General features: G+C 40.5%; 3 protein-coding genes across 5 annotated transcripts; all 3 read left to right on the top strand.

The window, feature by feature from the left end:
- Positions 1-1,629: 1,629 nt before the first annotated feature.
- mthfd2l (methylenetetrahydrofolate dehydrogenase (NADP+ dependent) 2 like) lies at positions 1,630-11,552 on the top strand. Of its 2 annotated transcripts, XM_069138714.1 has the most exons (8): positions 1,630-1,789; positions 2,975-3,159; positions 3,303-3,425; positions 3,720-3,872; positions 5,818-5,925; positions 8,504-8,596; positions 10,758-10,883; positions 11,087-11,552. In XM_069138714.1, the coding sequence occupies exons 1-8, from the start codon at positions 1,647-1,649 to the stop codon at positions 11,200-11,202; spliced, it is 1,047 nt and encodes a 348-aa protein (XP_068994815.1). In that variant the 5' UTR covers positions 1,630-1,646; the 3' UTR covers positions 11,203-11,552. The 2 variants fall into 2 exon arrangements, with proteins under 2 accessions (XP_068994815.1, XP_068994816.1); XM_069138715.1 differs by lacking the exons at positions 10,758-10,883; positions 11,087-11,552 and adding an exon at positions 10,484-10,740.
- Positions 11,553-11,952: 400 nt separating this feature from the next.
- epgn (epithelial mitogen homolog (mouse)) lies at positions 11,953-14,105 on the top strand. Its single transcript, XM_069138719.1, has 5 exons — positions 11,953-12,062; positions 12,344-12,463; positions 12,967-13,087; positions 13,290-13,439; positions 13,687-14,105. Exons 1-5 carry the CDS (start codon positions 12,029-12,031, stop codon positions 13,739-13,741), a joined length of 480 nt encoding a protein of 159 aa, XP_068994820.1. The 5' UTR covers positions 11,953-12,028; the 3' UTR covers positions 13,742-14,105.
- Positions 14,106-15,294: 1,189 nt separating this feature from the next.
- On the top strand, positions 15,295-22,211 carry LOC138191738 (proepiregulin-like). 2 transcript variants are annotated; one of them, XM_069138718.1, is made up of 5 exons: positions 15,295-15,491; positions 19,414-19,518; positions 19,872-19,998; positions 20,132-20,278; positions 20,854-22,211. In XM_069138718.1, the coding sequence occupies exons 1-5, from the start codon at positions 15,449-15,451 to the stop codon at positions 20,912-20,914; spliced, it is 483 nt and encodes a 160-aa protein (XP_068994819.1). In that variant the 5' UTR covers positions 15,295-15,448; the 3' UTR covers positions 20,915-22,211. The 2 variants fall into 2 exon arrangements, with proteins under 2 accessions (XP_068994819.1, XP_068994818.1); XM_069138717.1 differs by having other exon boundaries at positions 19,411-19,518.
- The last annotated feature ends 3,861 nt before the right edge of the window (positions 22,212-26,072 follow it).

Here is a 26,072-nt window from a genome sequence, read left to right as displayed (position 1 = left end):
AGCCTGCCATTTTGGTTTTGGAAAGTCTGAACCCTAAGTAGACCTGAGCTGTGGGACAAAATGTTCACATTGAACACCAACAATAATGTCCACTTTTCCAATCTTTTGCTATCTGTATACTTAATATGCGGGTATTGGGACAACAATTACAGACTTGATTAAATATTGCAAAAGCGATACGAGATAGGATATGAACCCCAAAAGATAAGCTTGTATAGTATGGGATAACTGGTTTTGTTAAACCACCAACTTTTTAATAATATCCTTGTTCCCTGTAGGGAGCGTAACAACACACTCTGGAGCTCTCTTCTTGGACTTTACAGACTGTAAACTTCCATGTAAATGGATCATCACACATTACACATAGATTAGATTTGTACTATATAATCTGAGTGCACAAGCAATGCTGATTTTTTTTTTTTTTCTACCTCTGAAATTTCCAGTATTTTGAATGGACCTTACACAGTTCAGTTAATACACTAAATATTTGCTTCCATCTTGTGGCAAAACATGGCATAGCTCTAACACTCACTGCGTTTCATTATATAATTAAACTGCATGTGCATAGGAGCCCAGGGACCACACACTTTTCTTCTGTCAAGGATGTACAATGTACAGATTTCATCTCACCTAGCCATCTATTGATTTACATTTTAATAAATGATTTGCACCGGAGGATCTGACTCTTATCTATCTTTTATCTTGTCCTTTCTAGGCCATTAGGGCAATTATTTCAATTCATTCACTGTTATGCAAAAGAGGGAATATATATAGTTACATAAATCAGACTTCCCTTGATATATTCTATACAACTGCACATCCTCCATGAGAAGCAACAGAATTTGATCAAAATATGCACACCAAAATGTGTGTGTATGTTTGCGTGTTGATTGTTTAATCCATACAAAAACCAAAGTGTAAAAATTACAGGCTGTGATTTAACAGGGAGTTGTGTGTCAGACTATTTCTCATAGGACAGGGACTTCCTGAGCTTAATTTGTGACGTTTAGAGATACCAGAGGTGGATTTTGCTGTCTTTGAGGAGAGTCAGGCCGGCTGCTTCTCCATTTACTGTCTTTATGTTAAGTTAAACTCACCAGCTGCTGGTGGTAGCTTAATATTTACCTTCACAAATATTAGAGCCATGGATCGCCTCGTCCACTGCTTTGCCAAAAAAGCAAATTAGTGTATTCAAAATGTGTTGAACTGGCCTACTTCTTGAACAGGTTTTTGTATGCTGACACAGCATATTACACATATTACATCACATTAAGATGTTCCATCCAGAAAATAATCCCTCCCTCCCACCCCCCAATACAAAGTGGTGCGAGCCCCCTTGGCCTCCACGGGACACATCAAGGACCAAGCAGAACTAGTTTTAGCTTTCACTTGAATTGAACTGAGAATCTTTGAGTAAAATGTAGGATATTTAGTTCCTCTACAACAGGTACGTGCCTTACAGAAGCTCTATTTCCACATCTCTCCCTCTGAAGCCTGTATGTTGTGTGTGTGTGCAGCGCAGCCGCTCATTCATCACCATCAGCTGCATCTCCCGGCCCCGCCCCCCTCTCGCCCTCTCGCGCACGCCCACGCGCACGACGCACACACGCTCTTCGGCACGCACACACACACACACACACACAAACATGGCGGCCTCTGTTTCACCGCTTCGCTCCTCCTTCAGGATTTGTAGCCCGTTAACGGCGCACCATCACTGTTGCCGGGCTAAACTGCGGACGCATAGAAAATGCGACAGTCAGAGGAGACACCTGCACCTGTCGGCGACGAGGTAAAAAACAAAAACGTCGGCCGTGTTTGATTTCCCTGTTTAATAAGACGGAGGGGGGGTGTACCGTGTCACGTGTCAGAGGATGGTGATTGACAGCAGGTGGAGAGGGCAGGGTTAGCGGACGTTACTCTCCGTTGACGGGACGTCAACTGAAAAGTCTTAATTTACCCGATAACGTTTGTCTGTAAACGTGTCAGAGTGACGTAACCGTCCCGCAGCTTCGCCGGTTGCGGTTGGTGACCGTTTGGTGACCGTTTGGTGACCGTTTGGTGACCGTTGGCTGCCGCTCGAGGACGGTTAGGTAACATCAACGTGGACCGCCGGTGATGATAATAATAATAATAATAATAATAATAATAATAATTGACGTGATTAACACGCAGGGCTGTCACTGTTTAAAACAACAACAACAACAAGTATAGGGTACATTTTTTTTTTATTTCAGTCGGAGGACATGAGAAGAGTAACGTAACGCTCGTTCGTTACTTTCGTTACTTTAGTTACTTTCGTTACTTGCAGCTCCGAAGATGACCTGCTTGTTCTTCAGAGGAAACCAGCGGACCGGACTTCATCTGAGCCCGACACAATAGTTCAACAAGGTTTTACTTCATTCATAGTTTTTTCTGGGGGAAAAAAAAAGAGGGTTAGGACAAATGTAGAAAACAGTTATGTGTCAGTTAAAAGAGTCAAATTATTGACTAGTTTATAATAATGAACTACAAGAGTGCAGTAATATTTATGCTTGTTTGTCTGTTTCAGACTTATCCAGTGGTGCTTTGTATTATATTATATATATGTTGTTGTTGTTGTTGTTGTTGTGTATCACACTGCTGTTTGTTCATTGTTGTGTTTTAACGTAAACTGAGAGACGCCGGGCTGGAAATATTTGTCAACTATTCAAGAACTAATGAGAAAATAATAATATTTTCAGAACCGAATGAATGAATTATCACAGTAGTTACACTGTTTTTGGTACTTAAATAAAAAAATAAATAAATGAAGAAGTAGTTTTGGTTGAACGAAGGACATTTTAAGACGTTACTTTAGGTCTCCTCTCTACTGTTTGTTCATATTTAATTGACCAGACACTTGATCGGTGAAATATCAGTTAGAGCATCTACATCGTGCTGTTTCTACGTGTATTAATATGTCTTTTTTTAATGTCTTTATAATGTCCCTCTCCAGGCACGCTGCCGTGGTGATTTCGGGGACAGAGCTGGCTCGTCAGCTCCACAGAGAAATCCAGCGTGATGTGGAAGAGCTGGTTGCTCAGGGCAACGTGAGACCCCACCTGGGAGTGGTCCTGGTGGGGGACGACCCGGCCAGTCGCACCTATGTCAGGAACAAGACCCGCGCAGCCAGCATCCTGGGTCAGAGACCAGCAGCGCACACATTCATGAACACTGTGTTGTTGAAGCACGCGGGATGCACGTGGACGAACACGGCAAATAATGTAGTGTGTGTCACACAACGCGGACACATTTTGAGCCTGTGATGTGTCCGCGCTCTGCAGGTATTTCCAGTGACACGGTGGTGCGGCCGAGCTCGGTGTCCCAGGAAGAGCTGCTGGAGCTGATTGACAAGATGAACCGTGACTGGAGGGTCAGCGGCCTCTTGGTGCAGCTGCCGCTTCCTGGTAAACAAAGGCGCCACAGCTGCAGATGGGGTTTCCACACTGACATCAAAGTTAACCAATGTTGACTGGTCTTTTTACTGCAATTTGTGCGGATGCTGTACACAGTGTGTTCCAAAAAAAACGGGGCTTGTTTTCATAAACATCGTGGGAAACAAAGCAAGAAAAATACTTATGGACATATAGAACAGCATGCAGTGAATGTGTAGAGTCTAGCAATGAACAATTACTCTTTATGTCCCATGTTTTACACTCATAATCTCATTAAGCATCTGTTCTACGCTCTCTCCTCCCAAGAGCACATCAACGAGCGGGCGGTGTGCAACGCTATCGCTCCAGAGAAGGATGTGGATGGCTTCCATATTGTGAACATCGGGAAGCTGTGCCTGGACCAGAGATCCATGGTACCTGCCACACCTGCAGCTGTCTGGGAGATCATCAAAAGAGCAGGTAAACCATCAGATGCTCTTCAGCTCATTCACTCATGTCCAAATTTATTTCAACTTTTAACTTGCTGCAAACAAGTAATCCCCTAGAGGGCGTTGAAGAGCAGTTAAATTGAACGGAGTTATTATGGTATTACAGTGAAGGAAATCATCATTTGATCCCTTGCCGATTTTGTAAGTTTGCCCGCTGACAAAGAAATGAACGGTCTATAATTGTAATGGTAGGTTTATTTTAACAGTGAGAGACAGGATATCAAAATAAAAATCCAGAAAATCACATCATATAAAAGTTATAAATTGATTTGCATTTGATTGTGTGAAATACATGTTTTCACATGTAACTCTCAGTATCGAGAATCCTTCAGATTTTTATTGTTCAATGTTTTCCTGAAACAGGTGAAAGTAACTTGAAATAAAGCTGTAATGCTTTAAATTTAGCACACTTTTACTTTTTCTTTCTTTTCTTTTTTTTACTTCAAATAAAACATTAGGAGTGAGTTGTTATTCCGTGTGTGTGGTGATTAGATGTGGGATTTAGTTTCTGGCTGTACGTGGAGATGCTATAGGTAATAAAATAATAGGAGGAGAAAACCTGCTGGCATGGAGAAGAACTGGTTGGTTGCCTTACTGATCAAACCCACAAGGAGGTGCTGTTCTTCACAGACAAGCAGAGCTGCACCTTCAGTCAAACCTGGCAGCTGATCTGGTTGGTTCACCTCAGGTATTAGTTGTTGCTGAGAAAGCTGCCAAGAGGGCTGGGAGGGTCCTTGTTTATGTTGGAGGCTTTTTTGGATGTTGTGTTTATGATGATTGTGATAAGTACCCACTATAAAGAAGTGAGAGACCTTGATGGCTCTTTTCAACATGTGAATTCTTGCAGTTCCTTTTCCCGAGCGATGTTGAAACTACTTAGGAAGCTTTCTACAGCCCCTTTGTAGAAAGGGTTCAGTTCAGGGTGACAGATGCAGCATCCTCTGCTGGTTTATCTGAATGATTTGAGATGCCCATTTACACATTAACACCACAGGCAGTATGTATAGCAATTACATATTTTGAGTTTGGAGTGATGCCGAAGATAATATGTCCTGACACAGCTGAATAGAAGTGTTTAATAACGTGTCTCTGTGGATGTGTGGCGTCCCAGAGCCTCAGAAACAGCATGCAGCCCCTTCTTCCTCATCTCCTCTGGAATTTCTTTTGATTTTGTCATAGTCTGCTACTGCTCACATCATTAAGCCACTTCATAGTCCAGAAGTGGTCTATTTAAGTAATGTCCAGTTCGTCTTTGCTTTATGTTTTGTTTGATTATCTCTTTTAGTACGAGATACACACAAAAATAGAAATCTAGAGGGGGTTGTTTACTTTTTTAGAGCACTAAGATTTCTCAAAAATGTTTTTTTGAAGCTTACTATCCTTTTCTTTTTTTATGGCACTTTCAGGATACTCAGATTTCTGAGTTTTGAATCGATTGAACATATTGATTATGAGCTATCATACCTGTGTCACAGAGACTTCATGTAAAAGTGACTAAAGAAGTCAGTAAATGAATGAAACTCAGGTAAGACTTTATTGTAACTTTCTTCACAGACTCTTATAATTTTGTAGCTTTTCAGTTGACAACATGACTGGACAGCTTCTCTCTTTATATACTTATCAGCATCAGTTATAATTGCCTTGTGTACGCATACCTGTCCCCCTACTATCAATCAATTGGATGACTTTTGTGTCAGCTAACAATAGGATGTATAATTGTTAGAGGCTGTGCAGCAGCTGGCAGAATAACCTCCCTCCACATGCCTGTCTGATCATTTTAAAGATGAAACACAGCTTCAGGCTCTCGTGATAATTTGTTTATTTAACAATTTTACTTCTCACATGATGGTGTTTGTCCTCGCCTCAGATTTAACACGTTCTAAAACATATTTCTCCCCGTGTGTGTCTTTGTGCAGGTATTGAGACTGTGGGGAAAAATGTCCTGGTCGCCGGTCGCTCTAAAAACGTTGGAATGCCCATCGCTATGTTGCTGCACACTGATCGCAACCATGAACGCCCCGGCGGTGAGAGAGAGAGAGAGAGAGAGAGAGAGAGAGAGAGAGAGAGAGAGAGAGAGAGTGTGTGTGTGTGTGTGTGTGTGTGTGTGTGTGTGTGTGTGTGTGTGTTCTCAGTTGAAAAAAGGATATTGCACCATCTTGGCTTTCCCTGAAAGGTATTACGCTTTTATCAGGATATGATATATGATATAACGTGGCTTTAATGACTCCTCACCTTTTTATTCAAACAAAAAAATGCTGATGCAGGTCCTGCTGGAGAGGAAAAAACCAGGGAGTGTGAAGGAAAAGCACAGGCCGAGACTTTGGGCACGGTGCACCGCCAGGTGACGGATCTGCTCCTTATAAGGTTGCAGGAAGGAGGGATGGGGTTTGGAAAGGCATTGCAGGTTTAAGATGAAGCAACGAGATATGCTCGAGATGTCAAAGTACAGCAGGATTACAGGTCAGATTAACACAACAGGGTAAATTACTCGGTCACGGATGTATGCCAAGAAAAAGTACATTAAAGATCGAGATTAAAACGTAGCGGTGGTCCCTGCCGTACGTTGCCATGGAGATACGTTAGGAAATACTTTTGTTTATCCACGTGGAGAAAGTTGCTTTGAAGGGCTTTGCCACGGATTCAGGTCGCTTGGCTTTGCGAAGGTGTCGGATCCAGATCCAGTTCATGGACGTCTCAACCAGTTTGGGTATCAAACGCCTCAAAAGAGAAGCACCTTTAAGTTTCCAAGAATGTTCAGAAACAAATGAGGAAATAAATGAAATCTGCAGGAAAATAAACAACCTGCATGAGGCTGCAACAGATATTCATAAATCCATTACTAAGTTTGAACGTAGAGTCCTTTTTAACTTCCTACTAAACAAATTCAAACAAGTGATTTAACAAATTGGGTTGTCTTATTTAGTAAAGACTTTTGAAGCGTGTAAATCAGTTGCCAGGAAAGTTCTATTGACACGTCGGCTCGACAGCAATGAACTGATGAAAACAAGACGCGTGGAGCATCACGAGCTGGATAACTTTCCAAACATACAGTTTTGGACGTGCAAAAGATTTCGATTTTGCAATTGTAGATATTTGTTTTATTTACCGGGATGAACGGGGACGTGTGTCGTAAGTTAGTAAGTTGTACTTGTAGAGTTTAGACTGAGCAGGATTCATTTAGTCGAACGTTGTACACCGTTTCATACTTTGCGGTACGCTGCGTTTTATTTTTTTGCGACAGATCTTTTGAGATTTACATTATTATCAAAATGCATTTCTTACGTCTCGGGTGACATGGTTCAACAACAACGCATGTCACCCGTGTTACTCTACACTACCACCGGGTCAGTGCAAGTTTTGTCAGGAGATTGACAGCTGCACTATAATTCCTCGCAGTTACCTGGAAAAATATTTAATAACCAAGTTGTGTAAGAACTTGCTTGTTAGGTGCAACCCCTGGTTTTGATTTAGCGATGAGTAAAGCGGCAGTTTGAGCGAATGTGCAGCCGTCTACGCCTCAGTTGAGAGCGACACGCATGTCGTACACGCTTACGTCAAACACCGTGCTGGGGACTCTCGTGTGATGCAGCGCGTTTGACGCAATCAACATAGCCCATGTCGTATGACCACGGATTTATGGGATGGTTCAGCTTGTTAGGAGGTAGTGCATTCTTTCTACCTTCTCCTCATAATGTGTTTCGTTTTCTTTACTTCCACTCAGTCAAGTGTCTGTGATTTAATACCGTGTTTCGCTATTATGTCAAAACTTTTATGAAATCCAACTTTGTCCATGTTTGAAACTTGGACTGAACTGTCCCTTGAAAGACCAGGCTGTGTGGGGGAGGAACTGAGTGTGCAGCGACACTTAATGGTGAGGCTACGAAGTTGATGAAGAGGATACCAAGCACACCCGGTGTACGCGTTTACTTCTCTCCAAGAAATAAATGGTTTCTGTCCACGAAAGGAAGTCAAATCCCCCTCAATGTGACTGTGTAGAAAGATTTATGTCCCCACAACATGACTAACACGAGCACACACACATTTCATCAGGTATGCGACCTGCAGCTCGGAGGCGTTGGGACTTGCCCTTCCTTCCCTCTCGTTCTCATCTTCCCAGAATTCCTCCTTTCTGATGTCGCTCCACACCTGCTTTACTGGTCCCAGTGCAGCTGTGAGTTACATCACTACGTAAAGACCAGTCAGCACCAGTGGTGTGTTTCCTCATTGTGTAATTACGGACTAAAGCAAGTGTCCTGACCGCCTGCTGCTGCCAGTCTGACGGGTTTTAAGTAGAGCTGTATGAGAGCAACAGTAATGTAACAGGAAGAAAGGATTATGCGCACCTTCCAACACGCAGACGACCCGGATGAATGTACTCAGAGTCAATTACATCCAGCCGGTTCTGAGATGTGTGCTTTGGTAGCGAGTGCCAATAGATATAAAACAATACAATAAATGCAAATGGGTTTTTAAATGCGTCAGCAGTTTCCAGAGCTGCTTCAACAGTAAACCGCTTTAAAAGAGACATTTCAAGCTGATGTCTATGATGTATTGTTTTGTTTTATTTTGGGAGAATTAATCCTCCCTCTTTCCCCCCCTCAGGCGACGCCACGGTGACCATTGCCCACAGATGTACACCGAGGGAACGTCTGAAAGAGCTAACCAGCCTGGCTGACATCATTATTGCAGCTGCAGGTACTTTCACCTCAGGACAGCAGTCAGACGCACACCTGTCTCATGTCAAAGTCACACGTCTGATATCCTGAGAGACGTCTTTGAAATGATATGATGATACAAAACCATGCACAGGGTGTCACGTCATATCTATCGACTCACAGTTATTGTCATTATCCATTAATCCACCAACTTATTTCTCAAGTAATCATTCGGTTTATAAATGTAAAGGAAATGTAGTGAAAAATTACGAGCGTGGTTTTCTTTACGTCCTGTTCGTCCAACCAACAGAGAAAACTGAGAACGCGATACGAGTTAAACAATGAATCGATTAACAATATAGTTAAGGATTCCTTTTTTTTTTTTTTTTTTTATATCAACAAATAAATGAATCTATTAAAGGTTTGACCTGTCAGCTCATCTGTAATTTGTATCAAGCAGAATCATTTTTTCTAAATATGGTATTTAATCAAATTCTGCCCAGTGTTTTTGCACTGGATTTGAAAGTGGATCGTAAATGTGCTTCATGGAAGTGTATCTGTTTCTACTGTAAATGTTGAATCCATAATAGACTAATTGTACTTGTCTGTTGTATTTTCAGTACAACCGATTCCAATAAGTACATCAGGTCAAAGATGAGGCCAGTGATAGCTGTGTAGTTTATCATTATTTTCACTTCCTCTTTCATGAGATTTGCACATAAATTAAAGAGAAGTTATTCTTTTTTTCATGGTGTTACTGAGGCAGTTTTGACCTCCAGTGTCGAATCCTTAAATCAGTGTCGGATGACTTTGTGGCCTGTTATTGCAAGAACAGGGAGAGATGATGAAAAGTGCTTTCCAGCCCTCACTTGAAAATAATCTCGTTGGAACCTAAAATATAATCATCTGTCAAGCTTCTGCATATTTTCCTGATAAAATGATCCGTCCGTGGTCGCAGATGACAAACGTTCATTCTGAACAACAGTGAGTTGTAGCAGCAGGAATGTGAGACCGTCAATCGGAGCAAATCAGCAATATGTGTTGCAAGACTCTTGAGTAACATGATAGCGTAAGGGCTGCCCTGTTCTACTCCTTTCATAAGAAATGAGCTTTTTTTTCTCAAGAAAAGCATTTCTTGGATAAGGGCAGCGGATTTTCTTTTGTCTGCGGCCAAAATCACTTTTCAGAGATCTTCATTCTGAGCCGAATGTTTTTGCAGGATTCTTCTGGGGTATAATGTGACCGGAAACAACTTTTCCTCCAAAGATGTTCCTCATCTCTTTAGAGATCTTAAAGAGTGAATTAAAGGCAAAACTGAAAATATGCCACCCTGCCTCCAACACTCATCCAGTCCCTGAAAACCCTGCTGTATCATGTTGAGTTTTGCAGCCACTGCGAGTTGTATTAAGGATCTTCCGGTACAGAAGTAATTTGTCCGTTTTCATACTTCAATTTTCAATGTTCAGCTCGATGCGCTGCGGGAGTTAGAGAGACTGTCCCTCAACAAGGCGCCAGTTTGCAAGAAGCGTTGCTGACCTGCTTGAAAAATGAATTACTTTTGAGCACATGTCCCAAAAACAAAAACAAATAGTCAGCACCTGGTGAAAGTGGTCAACTGCCTGAATATCCCGGAGCTCCACACGCCTTCAAAACCCTCCCATTCAGACATCTGTCCTTTTGGTAATTAGATTAATTGTAATTTCAGGAATATGCAGCGTTGAAGCACAACATCAACACATGAGAAGGGCCCCTGAGTGTGTCCTCCTGTGTTACCTTATCTTGAGGCTCTGAGTCAAAGTTTTAGATCAAGATGATCTAAGTGGATGTTTTTATACACTAAATGCCTAGAAAATAAAATGAAATTATTTTGTGTACAAAGTCCAAATATTTTGGCGGTTTAGATTCTGAAGGAGATTCTTTGCTTCAGGACTCCCAGAGACGCCCAGATTGTGCAGCCTGGATCGATACCTGGTGTTGTAAGACAAAGGAAGGACGAGGAGGGTGTAGAAATGTGTCCACCTCCAATGCCAAGACAGCCACTGGACACTGTAGAGGGAACTTAGTTCAACTGTTTTCTTCACAGTTTCATTGGTGTTTTATGTTTAATGCAAAGCTTTAAAAAAAAAATAAAAAAAATCATTAGAAAGATCAAAAGTTAAAAAGTAGTTACCTTCTGTCACCCTTTTGTTTTTTGTGCGCAGGTGTTCCCGGGCTGATCACAGCAGATATGGTCAAAGCGGGCGCAGCGGTCATCGACGTGGGTATAAATCGCATCCAGGATCCTCAGACGGGGAAACTGCGGCTGGTCGGTGACGTGGACTATGAGGGTAAATAAGCATTAAAGCTAATGGGACATTTCTTGAGAAAATTGGAACATTTATTTGAATGCTGACAGATAAAAAAAAAAAAAAAAAATACGATTCTTGACTTTCTTGGCTCATTTTCCACCAAAATAAAACGAACAAAAACCGTCAAACTGTCAAAAACTGAACGTTATTTAACTCCAAGTCAATTGTTGGACTCGTTGCAGGAGTGAAGAAGAAAGCAGGTTTCATCACACCTGTTCCTGGAGGCGTTGGTCCAATGACGGTCGCCATGCTGATGAAGAACACTGTGACTGCTGCCCGAAACGCACTGATGCACTAAACACCGACACAACACGAAGCCACTCGCTTCGATGAATGACACGCAGTACAAGCGGCGTACAAACACACACATTGATTTAAATACACACACAAACATCAAATACACTTTTATTTAAACATCCACGAGCTCAAGACTCCATATCTGCTGGGAAACTTACTTGACATTTACTGTGTTTATATGGTTTATTTATTTATTTAAGTTATTTATTTGAGATTTCACTTTTTAAGAATTTAGATTACTATTTTTTCTACTGAAGTCCGTTTGGTTCATTTTGAGCATTCCAGATTCACTGGAAAAGAAATATTAAATAATGAAATGAAATAATAATAAAAATAAATTAAAAAAAAAAAGATTCTGTGCCATTACTAGATTAGTTTTCTTTTGATTCCCAAAAATGCATATTTTTTGTGTGTGTTTTTTTTTTTTTTTTTTGGCGGGTGGTTGTAGTAGTTATGATGCTGCAGAGGAAGTATTTGGCTTGCGTGGGTTCTTCCAAAGAGGAAACCACATGTAAAGAGCCTCTGTGGAGTCACGTGCCCCCCCACCCCCACCACCCCACCCCACCTCCCACCTCCACCAGTCTCATCACAACCCTTCAGACTTTGTCTCTGCACGCAGAGTCGGGGCAACTAAAGGAAATGATGCAGGTGGATTTTTTTTCAAAGGAAACGCTTCTCATTTTTCAAACAATGTGGGCCTCCTTGATTGGCTGTGAACATCTTTTCGGTGGTTGGGATCAGTATTTAAGCTCCGCCAAAGCCTGTTGTTGGTCACACTGCAGGCGGAAGGAAGCCGAGCTGAAAGCATCACCTCTCCAGACGGCAAGATGTTTACACAAAGACACGCACACCTGCAGACGGGTAAGTTTCTCCTTCGTTCTCCGGTGTCCGCTTTCAAATCAGTGCAACGTTTTTTGTGCTTTGCTTTACGACTGCAAGTGATGATCAACGTAATCAAGCCACATTGATAGTTCTCGACTTTTAAAGTGGTGCAGCTGACGTGAGCTTTTCATGTAGTCGTAGGCAGTTTGTAAAAGGAGAATCTTCACTTGGAAAACTTGAGTTCTGAAGCACAAAAGACCCAAAAGAGAGCAAAAAAAAAACAACCCAAACCGTGATGTTTTCCCGTCCATGTCTCGCAGCCCTCCTGTCAGCACTGGCAGTGCAGCTTCTCCTGACCACAGCAGGACAGTCTGCAGCGGTGACCTCTGAAACCAGTCCTCTCTCGAATGCATCTCTCGATACCACGCAGCTCGGCAACGGTGAGTGTCTTCAGTCTGACTTTCATGTCGGCTGAGGCGTGACGATCTTTTATCGCTGATGTAGCTGAAATCTGGACAGACTACCGAGTTCAAGATCAGTCTTGTGTAAACAAACAAGATAACGATGGATCTCCATTGTTGCTTAACGACCACTCGGTGATTAATGTAGCCATCGTACCATCAGTGATGAAGATCAATAATTGACAGGTCTCAACTCTGTCCCCAAAAAGAATGTAGGATCAAAATGAAACAAAAGACGAATGAAATCATCACTCACCTAAAAAAAAAAAAAAAAAAAGTGTTTGTGTTAAATTTCTAAGTTGATATTCGTTTACAAATGATTGTTTTTCTGTCGTTTTACAATTTCCTCATCACTTTTACACGCTTGATTCATTCATCCATCCGTCGCAGTATTAATAACAGGCGCCCGGTTGATTGATGTTTGTGTTAAAATGTGTGGATACGATTATGACGGCGTGTTTTTTTTTTGTTCTTCCCTGCAGGCGGTGAAGAGGAACCTCGAGTCCTTCGTTCGCACAGATCCTGTGGAGGCGAACACGATGACTACTGTGGCAACGATGGCAAGTGCATGTACCCCCAAGACAGCGACAAACCTTTCTGCATGTAAGCTCCAAAGTGTTACAAGACACCACACGCACACACACACACACACACACACACACACACACACACACACCACACGCCTACTACAGGTGTACCCTGTGTGACCTGATTATGTTACTTATGAGCAGTAAAGTTTTCCACGTGCACGTGTTGGTTCGTGTTCCACCTCTGGAATGCACTCTCATGTTTCTCTGCTGTGCAGCTGCACGTCTTCGTACGGAGGACCTCGCTGCCTCTTGATCCAACCGGCTTTATCTCTGCCCGAGGTCGAGAGAGTGATCGGGATCACTGCTGGGGTGTTCATGCTCATCCTCCTCCTGGCCATCGTAACCTACTGCTGTGCCTGTAAGAGGTGGGTACCACGGGCTGTCCCTCCACAGTACGGAGGGACATGCACTCTGTGGTTGGAGAATTTAAGCCATAAAACACGAGTTTAAAAGAGCTCTACCGTCGACTAATCGGTCGAGACTTACAGCTGCTTATGAGTTTATATGTTTGGTATTTTGCCGCATGCTAAAAAAACAGCTGTTTGCTAAATATAAATTGAAGTGTGGCCAACAATAAGAGAACATGTTCTTATTCTGATTCTTCGTTTGCAGGGGTACAAAATCAGCACCACTTATAAAATCTGCACCATCTGCGACTTCGGTGTGACCTCCTCCTCCTCCTCCTCATCGTCATCGTCATCGTCATCTTCATTATTGTCACCACCACCATCAGCATTATCCCCCACTGGAAAAACACATGTGTTATTTTACTGTAAAAAAACAATGAAGATTATTGAACTTTTCATATGATACATACATAAAAAAGGTTGTTTATCAGTTTGATGTCATTTAAACAAACACACTGTGAAAACAGGAAATCTGGACGAGGAAAGACCAACTCAATCCGACCTGGTGGTGCCTTCAAAGATAAGAGTGGATAAATATTCGATATTTATTGTAATATAATATTTAAATTAATTTAGTTTCCAATTTATTTAAAGTTTTCTAATAAATAAAAAAATAAAAAAGAAGCATACGAGTTGTGTGAATTCTTGGAGAGTGAAGAGTGAACACGCACACACACACACACACACGCACACACACACACACACACACACACACACACACACACACACACGCACACACACTTTTATTGGTTTTGTTAGTGATTAAATGACTCAGCAGGATCAGCAATCACTTTTATTCTGACAGGAGATGCTTCAGTCACCATTTTAATTATATCTGTAGTGTGACACATTGGAATCACGGTTAGCCAAGTATTGTATAAAAATTGATTTATGTCTGTTTGATTTTCACCTATTTGAAGGGATAATACCCACTGATCCGCAGACAAACTGTAAGAGAGTCGTCTATAAACTGAAAAGACTCCCAAAAATCTAATTCAACAACATTTTAACACCTAGTTAATGTGTAAAAGAGCCGCACGCTTAAGACCAAACATGCTCTAACAGCACATCATAGCCACGAAAACAATAATAAACCCTCAAACTGAGTGGATGAGACAAAGTCCATGAGGAAGGTGAATGAGACACTTGTGTAATTTGAATTGTTAAAGTTAATGCTGAGATTACATTTTACAAGTATATCAAACAGGAAACAAAGAGGTACAAATAAACCCAGAGTGCACATCAGGGACTGCTTGATGATCCTTTATATCTTATACAGATACTTAGTTGTTTTCTTTCTGCAAGTTGATTTATACGTTTTTAAAAAGTGAAACATAACGTGAATTTATTTCATATATGCTTTGCAACAAGTTAAAGTGTGTCAACAGGAAATTGCATCTGGCATGTTTTTGCATCGGCAATATCCATCCTTTATTGCCATTATATAATAATACAAATCTGACAGGAGCCAAGACTTCATATTATCTACTTTTTATACTTTATTTAGCAGGAAACAGCCTATTCTTTACTTTACAGGGTTTATAATGACTTTTACTTGTGGTTGAGTGTGTTTATGTGTACCTACTTTCACTTCAGTAAACCATCTGAATTCTTCCTCCACCGCAGCGTGCCAATAAAGTATGAAATACGAGTCAACGCTGGACCTCCATCTGAATGTCAAGATTTCTATTTAAAAAAGATGACGCAGGCCGCAACCTCCTGCGTTTTGTAAACTTCTGCCCACAGGCACCGTCTTTTTCATTTGGACCTTTGAAATGCGACACTATCTCCGTTACAGGCGTCTGTCAGCACACCTGCAGACCGCAGCGTCGAGCCCGCTGGTTCCCAGCCCGTCCCTGCCGGGAGAGGCATCGCCTTGCACTTGTACCTCCCTGGTATTTTAAGGAAGCGGACCGGAGCGGCTCGTCCTTCGCAGCCACCGAGTCTCCCGTCAGCATCTCTCTGAAATGGGGCACAGCAGCAAACCCTCCGCGCTCCTCTCACTCATCGGTAAAGTGTGTGTTTTTCCACGTTTGATAGGATGAAGTCAGGGTTGTTAAAGAGTTTTGACGAGTCGGTCGTGGATGGCGAGGGGTTCAAGGGGTGGACGGGGTGGGAAAACCCCCAGAGGGAAGATCGGGTCGCTGGTATTGGGTCAAACTTAAACGTTGTAAAAGGAACCGATTTGACGGCGTATTGAACTAAAAACGAACATTTCGTGGAGTTATTAGAGGTACGTGCTCCAAGCTGTCGAGTCAGCAGTTAAAGGAGAAGTGAAGGGAAACTTGAACTCAAGAGCGCTGAACGACAGATGCACTTCTTAATGCTGTAAAACTTTTTTTTTTTTTTTTTTTAACTTTTAGATCAAACCTTAAAGCTGTCTGAAGTTTTTAATTTGCGAAACCTTCATTTTTATTTATAAAAAGGAAAACTTGACCACATCAAACCAGTGGTAGAAAGTAACGAAGTACCTACGTTTACTCAAGTAGCCTGGTTAAGTACAATTTTGAGGGAGCCTACTTTGTACTTTACTTTGAGGATTTCCGTTTCCACTTCGTTTCAGAGGGAAATATTGTGCTTTGTACTCCACTACATTTACCTGACAGCTTTAGTTAGGCTACTTTTGAGATGCAGATTTGACACGATTGATAATATAACAAGTTTTTAAAACACAATGTTAGTTGTGGTTTGTCTTCTGAAAGCAGTATAGTCAGGGTCACATTTCACATTAATTGGTAACAGGTCCACGAGATAGTATTTTGTTTCCCCCTCTCCAACAACTTTGTTTTCTTCTTTCCTCTCCCAGGAATCATCTGATGACACCTTATATTTATCTGTTGTCCCTGGATTATAAAACTGTATAAATAGTTCAAACAGCTCCACCTGCAGCAGCTACAACAACAACAAAAAGCGTCTGACAGTTGTTTTAATAATTTAATGATGTCATATATAAATCAGCGGACCATTTTTAGGATTTAATAACTGAAATGTGATACTGCTCCTTTTACTAACAGGTATGCACAACTTCAATGTTGTTGTTGGATAGAGATTATGCTAAATTTAGCTATTTTATTCAATAGTAATTTTCATTTTATAGGCAGGGTAATCCCAATAACTATTGTTTCCAGAGGAACGTAAAGAAAGAAAAAGTACATTGTATCCCTCTCAAATGCAGTTGAAGTAGAAACAGTCGACAGCTGCATGGAAATAATAAAGTAAAGTACAAGAATCCAATAAAAGAAAAGTACTTGAGTAAATGTACTTACTTCATACATTTTGGACCAAAATCTAAATATACTTATTTGCATGTTTCTCTATAATTGAAGTTACTTGTTATATTGCAGATTTAACCTTGACTTTAAAACATGAGATGACCTTATAAAATACTACCAGAGGGAAAGTTGCTAAGTTCTCTGTTCCCAAATATTTGTATTGTACTTACACTAAACTATTTCAGAGGGAAGTAAATTTCAATGACATTACATTGAAGAAAAATACAAACAGGTGATAAGGTGATCTAACAGAATGTAGTATAAATAGAATAAACCACAGTTGTATTACGACGCTTAAAAATAATATATTTCTGTATAATTAGTACTTTTACTTACATTCTTTAATATTTTACAAAGTTCAGATAATACGTCTTTACAGTGGCATATGAAAAATTGTGGATGCAGTAACTTTACTTGTATTGGAGTACTTTAGTATTTTAAAATTATAAATATCTCTCCATCACTAGATGATGCAGCTCAGATTGCATATTCTCACATATGTAATAATTTCTTAACCTGTACATCATTTTTTTTTTTTTAAATCTGGACTAAAAGCATGAAAATAAATGAAATGAAAACAAATTTATTGCAGAAGTTTGAATTCCCATCAGTATGTAGAGACTCTGCAAGTTAAAATACAAATGTAAAATGAGTAGTTTTACCTAAAGTACATTTTGCTACTCATACTTTGATACTCTTTATAAGTGGAATTTTATTTCATACTTTTTTTTAATACTTTTTAAATCTGTCACAAAATATAAAACCTGTTTCTTCAGTAATGAATGATTCCAGCTAGAGTGAAAGTTTTGGAGGCAGATGAAGGACTTTGTTGGGTGTGGTAATGATCTATGCCGATGCTAAGCCCAGAGCCTGAGGGATGCTGAAGGATGTTGGCAATTACACCATAATTTGAGCTTTTTTATTTGAAACCATGTGCTGTCTGATCATATCTGTCATTGCATATGCAGTATTATAAATGGAAATATTCAAGTAAACTACAAATAGGCTTCCTCGATATTGCACTTACGAGCAATACTTGAGTATCACCTTGAAACACTGAGTATCACTAATACTGCAAATCCTGTAAGCATTTTTCAAGAGGGATAGTTGGGCTTTCTCTATTTTTCCCATCTTATACCAAAACAAAAACAACTCCTAAAATGAACCACTTCAGAAGTTTATTCTTGATCTTAATTGGGTTGTTGTGATGATCAGGTAATTCCTCATAAAAGGAGTTTATCACTGATAACCTTCCCTCTTTATACTGCTCTTGATCATGTGGGTCTTTTTGTTGCCCTACTTCCCCTTACAGACCTTGACTTCATTTATTTTAAACTAAACGAGTTTTTTTTTTTTTTTTCACAAAGTCAAATAGTCACAATTTGTATGTATTAACTGCAAAATGTTGGAAAATTACAAGTTGAATTACTATCTTAATTAATGCGACGCGGCGAAATGATTATTGCGAACATAAATATGCTTTCAGAGTGAGTCACAGGCTAATGATATAAATGATCTGACTGAGCAGCAATTAAATCATCCAGAGAAGTTGCCCTTTCACCACTTCCAGCATATTGTGTACTTTAGACCAATCAGACATGTCAGAAAACACCCAACAACCCGCCTGCGCTCTCTCCCTGAAAACAGAGAAAAATACCTCCGCAGCCATAACGACAGACATGAACAGAACAGAGAGGGCGCCACGGCTTGGATTTTACAGCGAGTATTACCAGATTCATAACCAGTTATAACCAGACACATCTTGAACCCAGGCTGGAGTGTTTTTCTATCCTGTCTGCAGGAATGTGGGCGTCTGCGAAAGGCTGTTGCATTGTAACGTCGTGCATGCTGGTGCAGGCATGTGGGCCAGGCAACACAAGCCGTACCCGTCATATCCTGACGCTGGCAGGGGAATCGAACTATGGTCGCCAAATTGATGATGGATTTGTTATGGTGTGGTGTCTTATTTCAACGAAACCAACAAATATTTGGGGATTAATCGGCATTAACAATACGCTTTCTCAGACATGACATCAGGCTGAAAATGCAAAAACACGTGAAACATGTTGGATTTCTGTTGCACTTGTGCAAATGAAAATGACTTTTGCCCGTAACGTTCTGCGTTTGCACGTCAATCCACAAACACAATTATCTGTAATGACAAGTGAAATTAAGGTCAAAGTGTTTGTATGGGAAAATCAATTTGAAATGATAAAGTAAGGTTGTTTTTTTCATTCTAAATAAAAACATGTATGTTGAAAGTCAAATGTGAAAAAAGAGCAGTAGTATTATAATCAAAAGGTCTAAAAGTTATCGATTTTAATTACTTCTTCATTTTTTTTTTTGCATAACAAGATTATTAACAGATTATCATCATAAAACGATCAATCGAAGGATACAGGAAAGGAGAATACGTGTTTCAAACGATCACAACTAATTTCACCTTGAATAAGGGAACACAAGCCAAAAAGACTGAGAACCAGTGTTTTATGGGACCGTCAAGTATTTAGAAAATGAACTAGGAGGACAGCATGCTTCAGGGTCATGGAAAACACATGCAGAGGGCTGCTATAACTAAACTTCCATACAAAACTGACCTACCAATATATGCAGAGAAAATAATGACAGCTTTTTTTTTTTTTTTTCCTTCTGTCCAGCAGGTGTCATGCTCATCTGGCCAGATGTACTCACCGAGAGTGTGTCACCCGAACTGCAGGCAGCGGACAGCGTCTCTCTATCTGCAGGTGTTCACCAGCACAACTCAGGTGATGACATTTTATTGACCGTTTTTGTAGGATATCAGCTCATGTAATTTGATTGATTGAAAAAAAAAAAAAAAAAAAAGACTGATTCATTTTCTTTCCATTCATACCAAAATAATTGACTAATCATTGCACGGAACACATCAAAAATAAGCTTACACTGATCAAATAAATCATGCACGCCTCGGAGGCTAAAGGTTACACTTTTATTACTTCACAGCTGTAGAAATAAATAACAGTCACAGCAGCAGCTTTATCCTTTATATCTGGGGTTCAGTTATCGGGATATTTCTAATCACAGGTCTGTATGTTGAACAAACTGATTTGACCACCGCGGTTTGTTATTGCTGTTTCAGGGCAGGGAGAAGAGCGCCCTCGTGTGGTCAAGCGGTCGATACAGGGCTGCGACAGCACGTTCGACAACTACTGCCTGAACAACGGCCAATGCATGCTGCTGGTGGACATCAATGAACACCACTGCAAGTACGATCCCGTGTGTGTGTGTGTGTGTGTGTGTGTGTGTCTGCGTGTGTGTGGATGAGTGTGTGGATGAGTGTGTGTCTGATCCGTGCGTTATGACGTGGAATCCTACATGACTCTCCTGTTTGTGCTGCAGGTGTGAGAGGGGTTTTTACGGCCACAGGTGTGACACCCCGGAGCTCGTCGTTCAGCCAATACGCGAAGAGCAAATACTTGTCACCGTTTTCTTTGTGAGCTTGCTCATTACAGGTCTGTCCGGGGCGCTCTACTTCTGCTGCAAATGGTAAGGCTTCAGTCTGTGGAGGAATGTGTGTGGGCGTGTGTGTGTGTGCGCAATAGTAACAACTTCTGATGTGACTCAGGTCATAACCGCTACTGTTTTGTTTTTTTTAAAGTTGATAATGACGTAACTAATTATGAGACACTAGACAGTATTACAACTTCCAAAGTGGCAACAAACATTATAATTCAATTCTGCCTAATCTTCTGTCTCCTCAAAATATCCTTTGTTCGGTTTGCCTTAGTGGCATTTTGTTTCGAGGTTGCCCTCATATTAAGCTGAATGTGTAATCACAGATCGTGACGGTGACCCTGATACCACCTCTCATCATCTGCCTTTTGTTAAACATGAGGTGAAGTCTTCCCCCAGCATCCTGTTTCATGCTGACACATCAGACCTCAGAGGATGATTATTATCTGAAAGCCATTTTTGTGGACACTGAAGTCCCTTTAAACTGCAGTTTTGTTCTGTTGAAAAGGGTTTCAAAGGGTTTTGAAAGCATGATAGAATACAAAGTTGGTGATTTGATTTGTGCCTTTTTGAAATGGACCAATTGATGTGCTGTGTCATTTTCACAGGTATAAGAAAAAATATTTCCCACGTCAGCAGAAGTGTTACAAAGGAGTCCAGACTGTTTAGAGTGGAAAAGGCAAACCAGGATTTCCCCTGTTTCCTACACGGAAAGTTCAACATGTTGCACTGTGATATTTCCTGACGAGCAGACACTCAGTAGCTGCTTTGCTGGTCTGCTCCTGCTTACAGGACAGTACGTCACATGGCCTTTATCAAGCAGGGAGATCATCACAAAGAGATTAAAATGGTTAAAAAAAGAAAAAAGAAACAGCTTTGTATGTGCTGTGATTGTTTTCCAGCTGCACTGGTTCTAAAGTTTCGACACCTGCCACACTCAGCTTGAAAAGATGAATAGAGCCACACAAAAACAGTTTCTGTGGGTGAAACCACCTACATGACACACAGAAAATCATGAACAAATGTGAGGGGTGACATAGGGCCAGTGCAACTTGTAGAGATCTGTGATTTAAAAAAACAACAACATAGATGCCAGTCTGTAAAAGAATTGGTAAATCCCAGCATCTATTCCCAGGCAAGAAACCACATCTTACACATCTTACATTGAATAATGCTAACAGCAGCTGCCTGAAATGTTTATCATAGTCATTGTCATGCTGTGCTTTCTTCATTTGAAGCTCTCTTTGTTTCCAGGATTCACGTTTACTATATGAAATCTGATTGTGGTATTTCAAAAGTCTTTTTTGAGGTTCAGAAACATCTTTTAAATCAGCCTCCAAGATCTAAAAATAGACCTGACTACCGATAGGAATAATAAAATGGTGCCTTCTCTATTCTGAATGACATCTTATTGTTCTTTAATATTGTCTTTAATTCATGTATAGCCTGCTTTAGCTTTTATTTATTGTCTTTTGCCATAAATAATAGGAAATAGCCAAGTCTCATTATTACTGCCATCAAACTGGTCACTGAGTATAACCGTTCTGTATTTGATTGTTTGAAACTATGTTTAGTAAGAAAGCATTCTCATTTTGATCATTTATTTTAAAGTATTACACTGGGACCTCGCCTGTTTTTGAGGGTCTGTTACTACAAAGAATGAATACAACTTGGATTTTTTTTTTATTCTTTCAATGCCTTCATTGTACTTCAGATGATAACGGTACAGCTCACAGTCTTCACATTCCTCTCTAGTCTTCTTGCAGTTCTCACATTTTTCTTCCATGTGATCGACAGTTATCTTCAAGGAAAATCTCTCTCTTTAACAAAACATGGGAGAAAAAACAATAAACAACTGCTGCACGGTGACGGTAACTTTTTACATGGTATTCTTGCAATGGCAGTATTAGTGAACCAAGAAAATATGTCTGTAAAATATGAATTAAATATATATATTTCATATTAACACCTTGTACTCCCTTCATTTACCATACTATCTCTCAACTCTATATATTATATAAGTCCAGGTTCAGAGGCGGGCTGCAGGTGTTCGGGTGGATAAAAGACAGGACTTCCACTCAGGAAACCAGGGTTGGAGTCTTCTAGAAAGCACGAGTGATTTTTTTTTTTTTTAAAGCAATCTTGTATTGGACGTATGCTTGCTATTACAAGTCTAAGAAGAAGCTTTATAAAACTTCTAACAATGCAGACCAAACACAAATGCTTAAAAAAAGAGGAAAACTATTGTCTTCAGTACATTTGATTTACAGGTTTACAAGTTTCGAAGCTGTATTTTGAAAGCACACCTCAGACGTTGTAAAATTACATTAACGTGTTCTCGATGTCGCACTTTCCATCATTTGTGCAAACTCCTACACAATCCTATACACACCTCAGTCATGATGAAGGGAACAACCTGTGACATTATGACCCTGCATTCACCTTTAGGTATGTTTGCAGTCATCATCTGACCTTCCGAGCGCAGTGTCAAGTGTCAAGTTAATTAATAACCCTATTCTACACTCTTCACCCTGACAAGTGTTTCAGCCAGAGTCAATGAGACGTTTTAAAACCCGGCTGAAGCCTCTTGACACGTTCTGTATGCTAATGACAGCCCTGATGACACATAAACATTAACTCACCTGCAGACACTGCTCTGTTAAGACATACTTAAAAACACATAAGCATGCACTTACACACACAAAGACCCACAAACACACCCACGCGGTGGAGTTCATTCTGTTCTACATAGAAAGCCTGTGGCCAAACATATCCCAAATTCAGGAAATGCTGCTCTAATCTCTGTACTGTGCTGATTCTATGTAACTGGTGTTACCTAATTATTGCATAAGTAATAGTAGGCTGCTCATGACGTGAGTAATGTGGTCGGTGTAAGCTCCGTCGAGCTGCATCCGTGTCCTTTAACAAAACCAAAATGTCCACATGTACCGTGAACATGTTTGTGTTGCTGCTCGTGGCTGACTCGTGTCACATTATTACTGGTATTTCTATGATTTTCTGTCACTAATGCCAGCAGCATGACTCTGAGGATGGTAAAAATCAGAAATATCACAACGTCGATAAGATTAGCTGCCACGCAAGCTGCCTTTTTTGCAAAGACGTTCATGTTGCTCCTCAAAGGCTACCAGCAGGTACAAATTCTCACTAATTGAGAGGAGTAGACATTAATGGTTCATGGAACATGAACCCCACTGACTTTGACTTCTTGACTTTATACATTTATGCCACCTGGTACAGGTAAAGTTAAGGGCAGTCAACTTAAGAGACTGATTTAAAGGCGACCTCAGTCCAAAGAGAAGTATTTGTAATCGAGAAATCAACCAGTACAAAGTAAGTCAGTAGAAGAGCACCTATTTCAAAAGAATTGGGAGTTTTATTTGTAGTTTTTCTGTATTTTTTAGGTGAGTACACATTAAAAGCTTTCATCTAAAAGTGCTTCCACACCTACCTTGTTTGGTCCATTGAGACTTCTCAGTTTGGTCCAAACCAAAACAGCAGGTGTGAAAAGCGCCTCGAACCACAGTCCGGAACAAAGGAACCTAATTTGGTCCAACCAAATGAATTACAGGAAATTAAGGCAGGTTATCGACACCCATCAAACAATAGAAGAAGAAAGAATAGAAAAAGCAGTAAAAATGAGCCGCATCACATGGAGAGAGGAAGAGACAACATTTTTTTTTTACTGTAATTTGTCTCTACAAAGAAATCTAAAGGGAACTTGACAGTGCAGAGGAACATCATTTTGCATTGTCAATGGCTTTGCCTGCACCTTGTCCATTTATTTTGTATAAGGGAATACCTCGTCAGCCATTAGTCATTGCTCATTGTCCTATCAATCCCTCAACTTACTGGTCTCTCCAGAGACGGAGTTGCCAAAACTGCAGGTTTGCTTGGAGTCTTTGCCTTCGTACCTGCCAGTAATGAAAATGAATGTGTTTTTTCATTTTCTGCCCAGGATGTTTTATTTTGAAGACTAACAGGATGCTGAATGGTATCCATTGTCTGCCTTCCTCCCAGGCCGATGTGCATCTTGACGTGATCTCTGTCCAGCTTCCGTGGGAAAGAGACTCGGTTTGTATGTTTCGTGAAGCGGAGTGCCGAGCTGCTTCTGGGACACTGCTGACACGTGCCGCAGGATCTCTGCTGTATTATTAGTCATCGACTAGATTAGCTGGCTGCTGTGGCTGTGATCCAAAGGAAAATAACCTCAATCAGATCAAAATTATACAATGTAACAAAAACATAAACCTTGGTTCAGACCTCGAGGCATTAATCTGTTTTTCTAGGAAAAAGGTGGTTTAACAGACCAGCGAGGAGGATTTAGTGGCATCTAGCTGTGAGGTTGCAGGCTGCAACCAACTGAACACCCCTTCCTTACCAAGCCTGGAAGAGAATCTATAATGCTGGTGAAAAATGCAAAAGGTCCTCTTTGAAAAAAGTCTTTGGTTTGTCACTTCAGGGCTGCCGTAGAAACATGTTGAACTCTGTGGAAGAAGACTCAGTTCTGATGCAGATATGAAGGACTCATTTTAAGGTAACAAAAACGCAATGATTCATCGTTTCAGATGGTTAAACATGAATGAAATCACGATTGTGAATATTATGTTCCATTTCTGCCAACAGATCCACCTAAATTGTACACATTTACACGTTTCATTGTGAGAGCTACTGGGCTTGAAGCTGTTTCGTTAAAATGCATGATTCAAAGTTTTATCCACAGAGATCTGGCTGTGTTTGTGTTTCAGAAAGTTTCCATCCTTGGTGCCGTTAGCTAGGCAGCGGTGTGTTTACAGGGCGGTTGCTATCAGGTGCTTCTCTCCAGGCTTGTCTCAGACTTTCCACACATTCACATCAAATATCCGCAATGCCATTACGGATTATCTAAAGAATTTAATTCCATGGCCATTGTAAACAAAACGTCTCAGAGTTGTTACTGAGGTTTAGGAATGAGATGGCGAAGTTCCCAGCATTCATGGCAGGTTTTTTTTTTTGGATTCCACCAGAGCACAAAGGATGCACAGCCTCTTTCTGCAGACACAACATAACCAACACACCCTGCTGTGCAGTTTCTCCACCCAAGCCTTAAGGTCTCCTCTTGGTTACAGTGTATAGCGATAGCAACACTGAGCATCACTTCATCAAACGCACGATAAATTAGACACAGAGAGACAGCCTGTTTGACTAAACAGAAAAACGTACATGGAAATTAAAATAAGGAAACAGATCAGGAGCAGAGATACATAAAGATGTAAAAAAACACAAAAGATGATTTCTCTTAAAAAAACATCAATTGTGTCTCAAAAGATCATGGTTTGGGTGCAAGAGAGTCATTTTATGTTAAATATATAATATAACTTACTTAATGTATGTTATCAAAGTTAAATATACTCCGTCACGTAAGTAATTTATAAATATGACTTAAAAGAAATCGACGTAAATCTTGACTTTCTCATTGACTTCAACATTGGTTTTCCAGGTGAAAGTTCTGTTTGTTCCACCCAACCCGATTTTTTTACATTGCAAGATGACCTCATTCACCTCACCTCCGTCTTTGACCCTGCTCAAACATGAGTGTACTTTTCACACCCAGGTGAGACAAAATGTTACACTGACACAATATTTTATAGTGGATGAATATTTCTGACCTTTCACCAACATCTGTGCATAGTCCCAGTTATCAATGACACACAGTCATAAACATTTAATTGTGTTCCCAATCACTGCCCTCATTATCATATCATTTCTTTCCACTGGCATGTTGACTCCAGGTTGTTGTTTTTTTTACACAAACGAGAGTGTGCGTGTC

The sequence above is a fragment of the Embiotoca jacksoni genome, unplaced genomic scaffold (genome assembly GCF_022577435.1).
Source record: "Embiotoca jacksoni isolate LCO1_2020_lvr unplaced genomic scaffold, fEmbJac1.0.p SCAF_8, whole genome shotgun sequence".
Lineage (NCBI taxonomy): Eukaryota > Metazoa > Chordata > Actinopteri > Embiotocidae > Embiotoca > Embiotoca jacksoni.
This window is presented reverse-complemented; position numbering and strand designations above follow the sequence as displayed.

Bases quoted from the DNA above. Each gene is read 5' to 3' on its own strand.
- mthfd2l (XM_069138714.1), top strand. From the start codon at position 1,647: ATGGCGGCCTCTGTTTCACCGCTTCGCTCCTCCTTCAGGATTTGTAGC. The intron at 3,160-3,302 runs GTCAGAGACCAG...CGCGCTCTGCAG, and splicing joins CCGCGCAGCCAGCATCCTGG to GTATTTCCAGTGACACGGTG. The intron at 8,597-10,757 runs GTACTTTCACCT...TTTTGTGCGCAG, and splicing joins CATCATTATTGCAGCTGCAG to GTGTTCCCGGGCTGATCACA.
- LOC138191738 (XM_069138717.1), top strand. From the start codon at position 15,449: ATGGGGCACAGCAGCAAACCCTCCGCGCTCCTCTCACTCATCG. The intron at 15,492-19,410 runs GTAAAGTGTGTG...CCTTCTGTCCAG, and splicing joins CGCGCTCCTCTCACTCATCG to CAGGTGTCATGCTCATCTGG. The intron at 19,519-19,871 runs GTGATGACATTT...TTGCTGTTTCAG, and splicing joins TGTTCACCAGCACAACTCAG to GGCAGGGAGAAGAGCGCCCT.
- epgn (XM_069138719.1), top strand. From the start codon at position 12,029: ATGTTTACACAAAGACACGCACACCTGCAGACGG. The intron at 12,464-12,966 runs GTGAGTGTCTTC...TCTTCCCTGCAG, and splicing joins TACCACGCAGCTCGGCAACG to GCGGTGAAGAGGAACCTCGA. The intron at 13,440-13,686 runs GTGGGTACCACG...CTTCGTTTGCAG, and splicing joins TACTGCTGTGCCTGTAAGAG to GGGTACAAAATCAGCACCAC.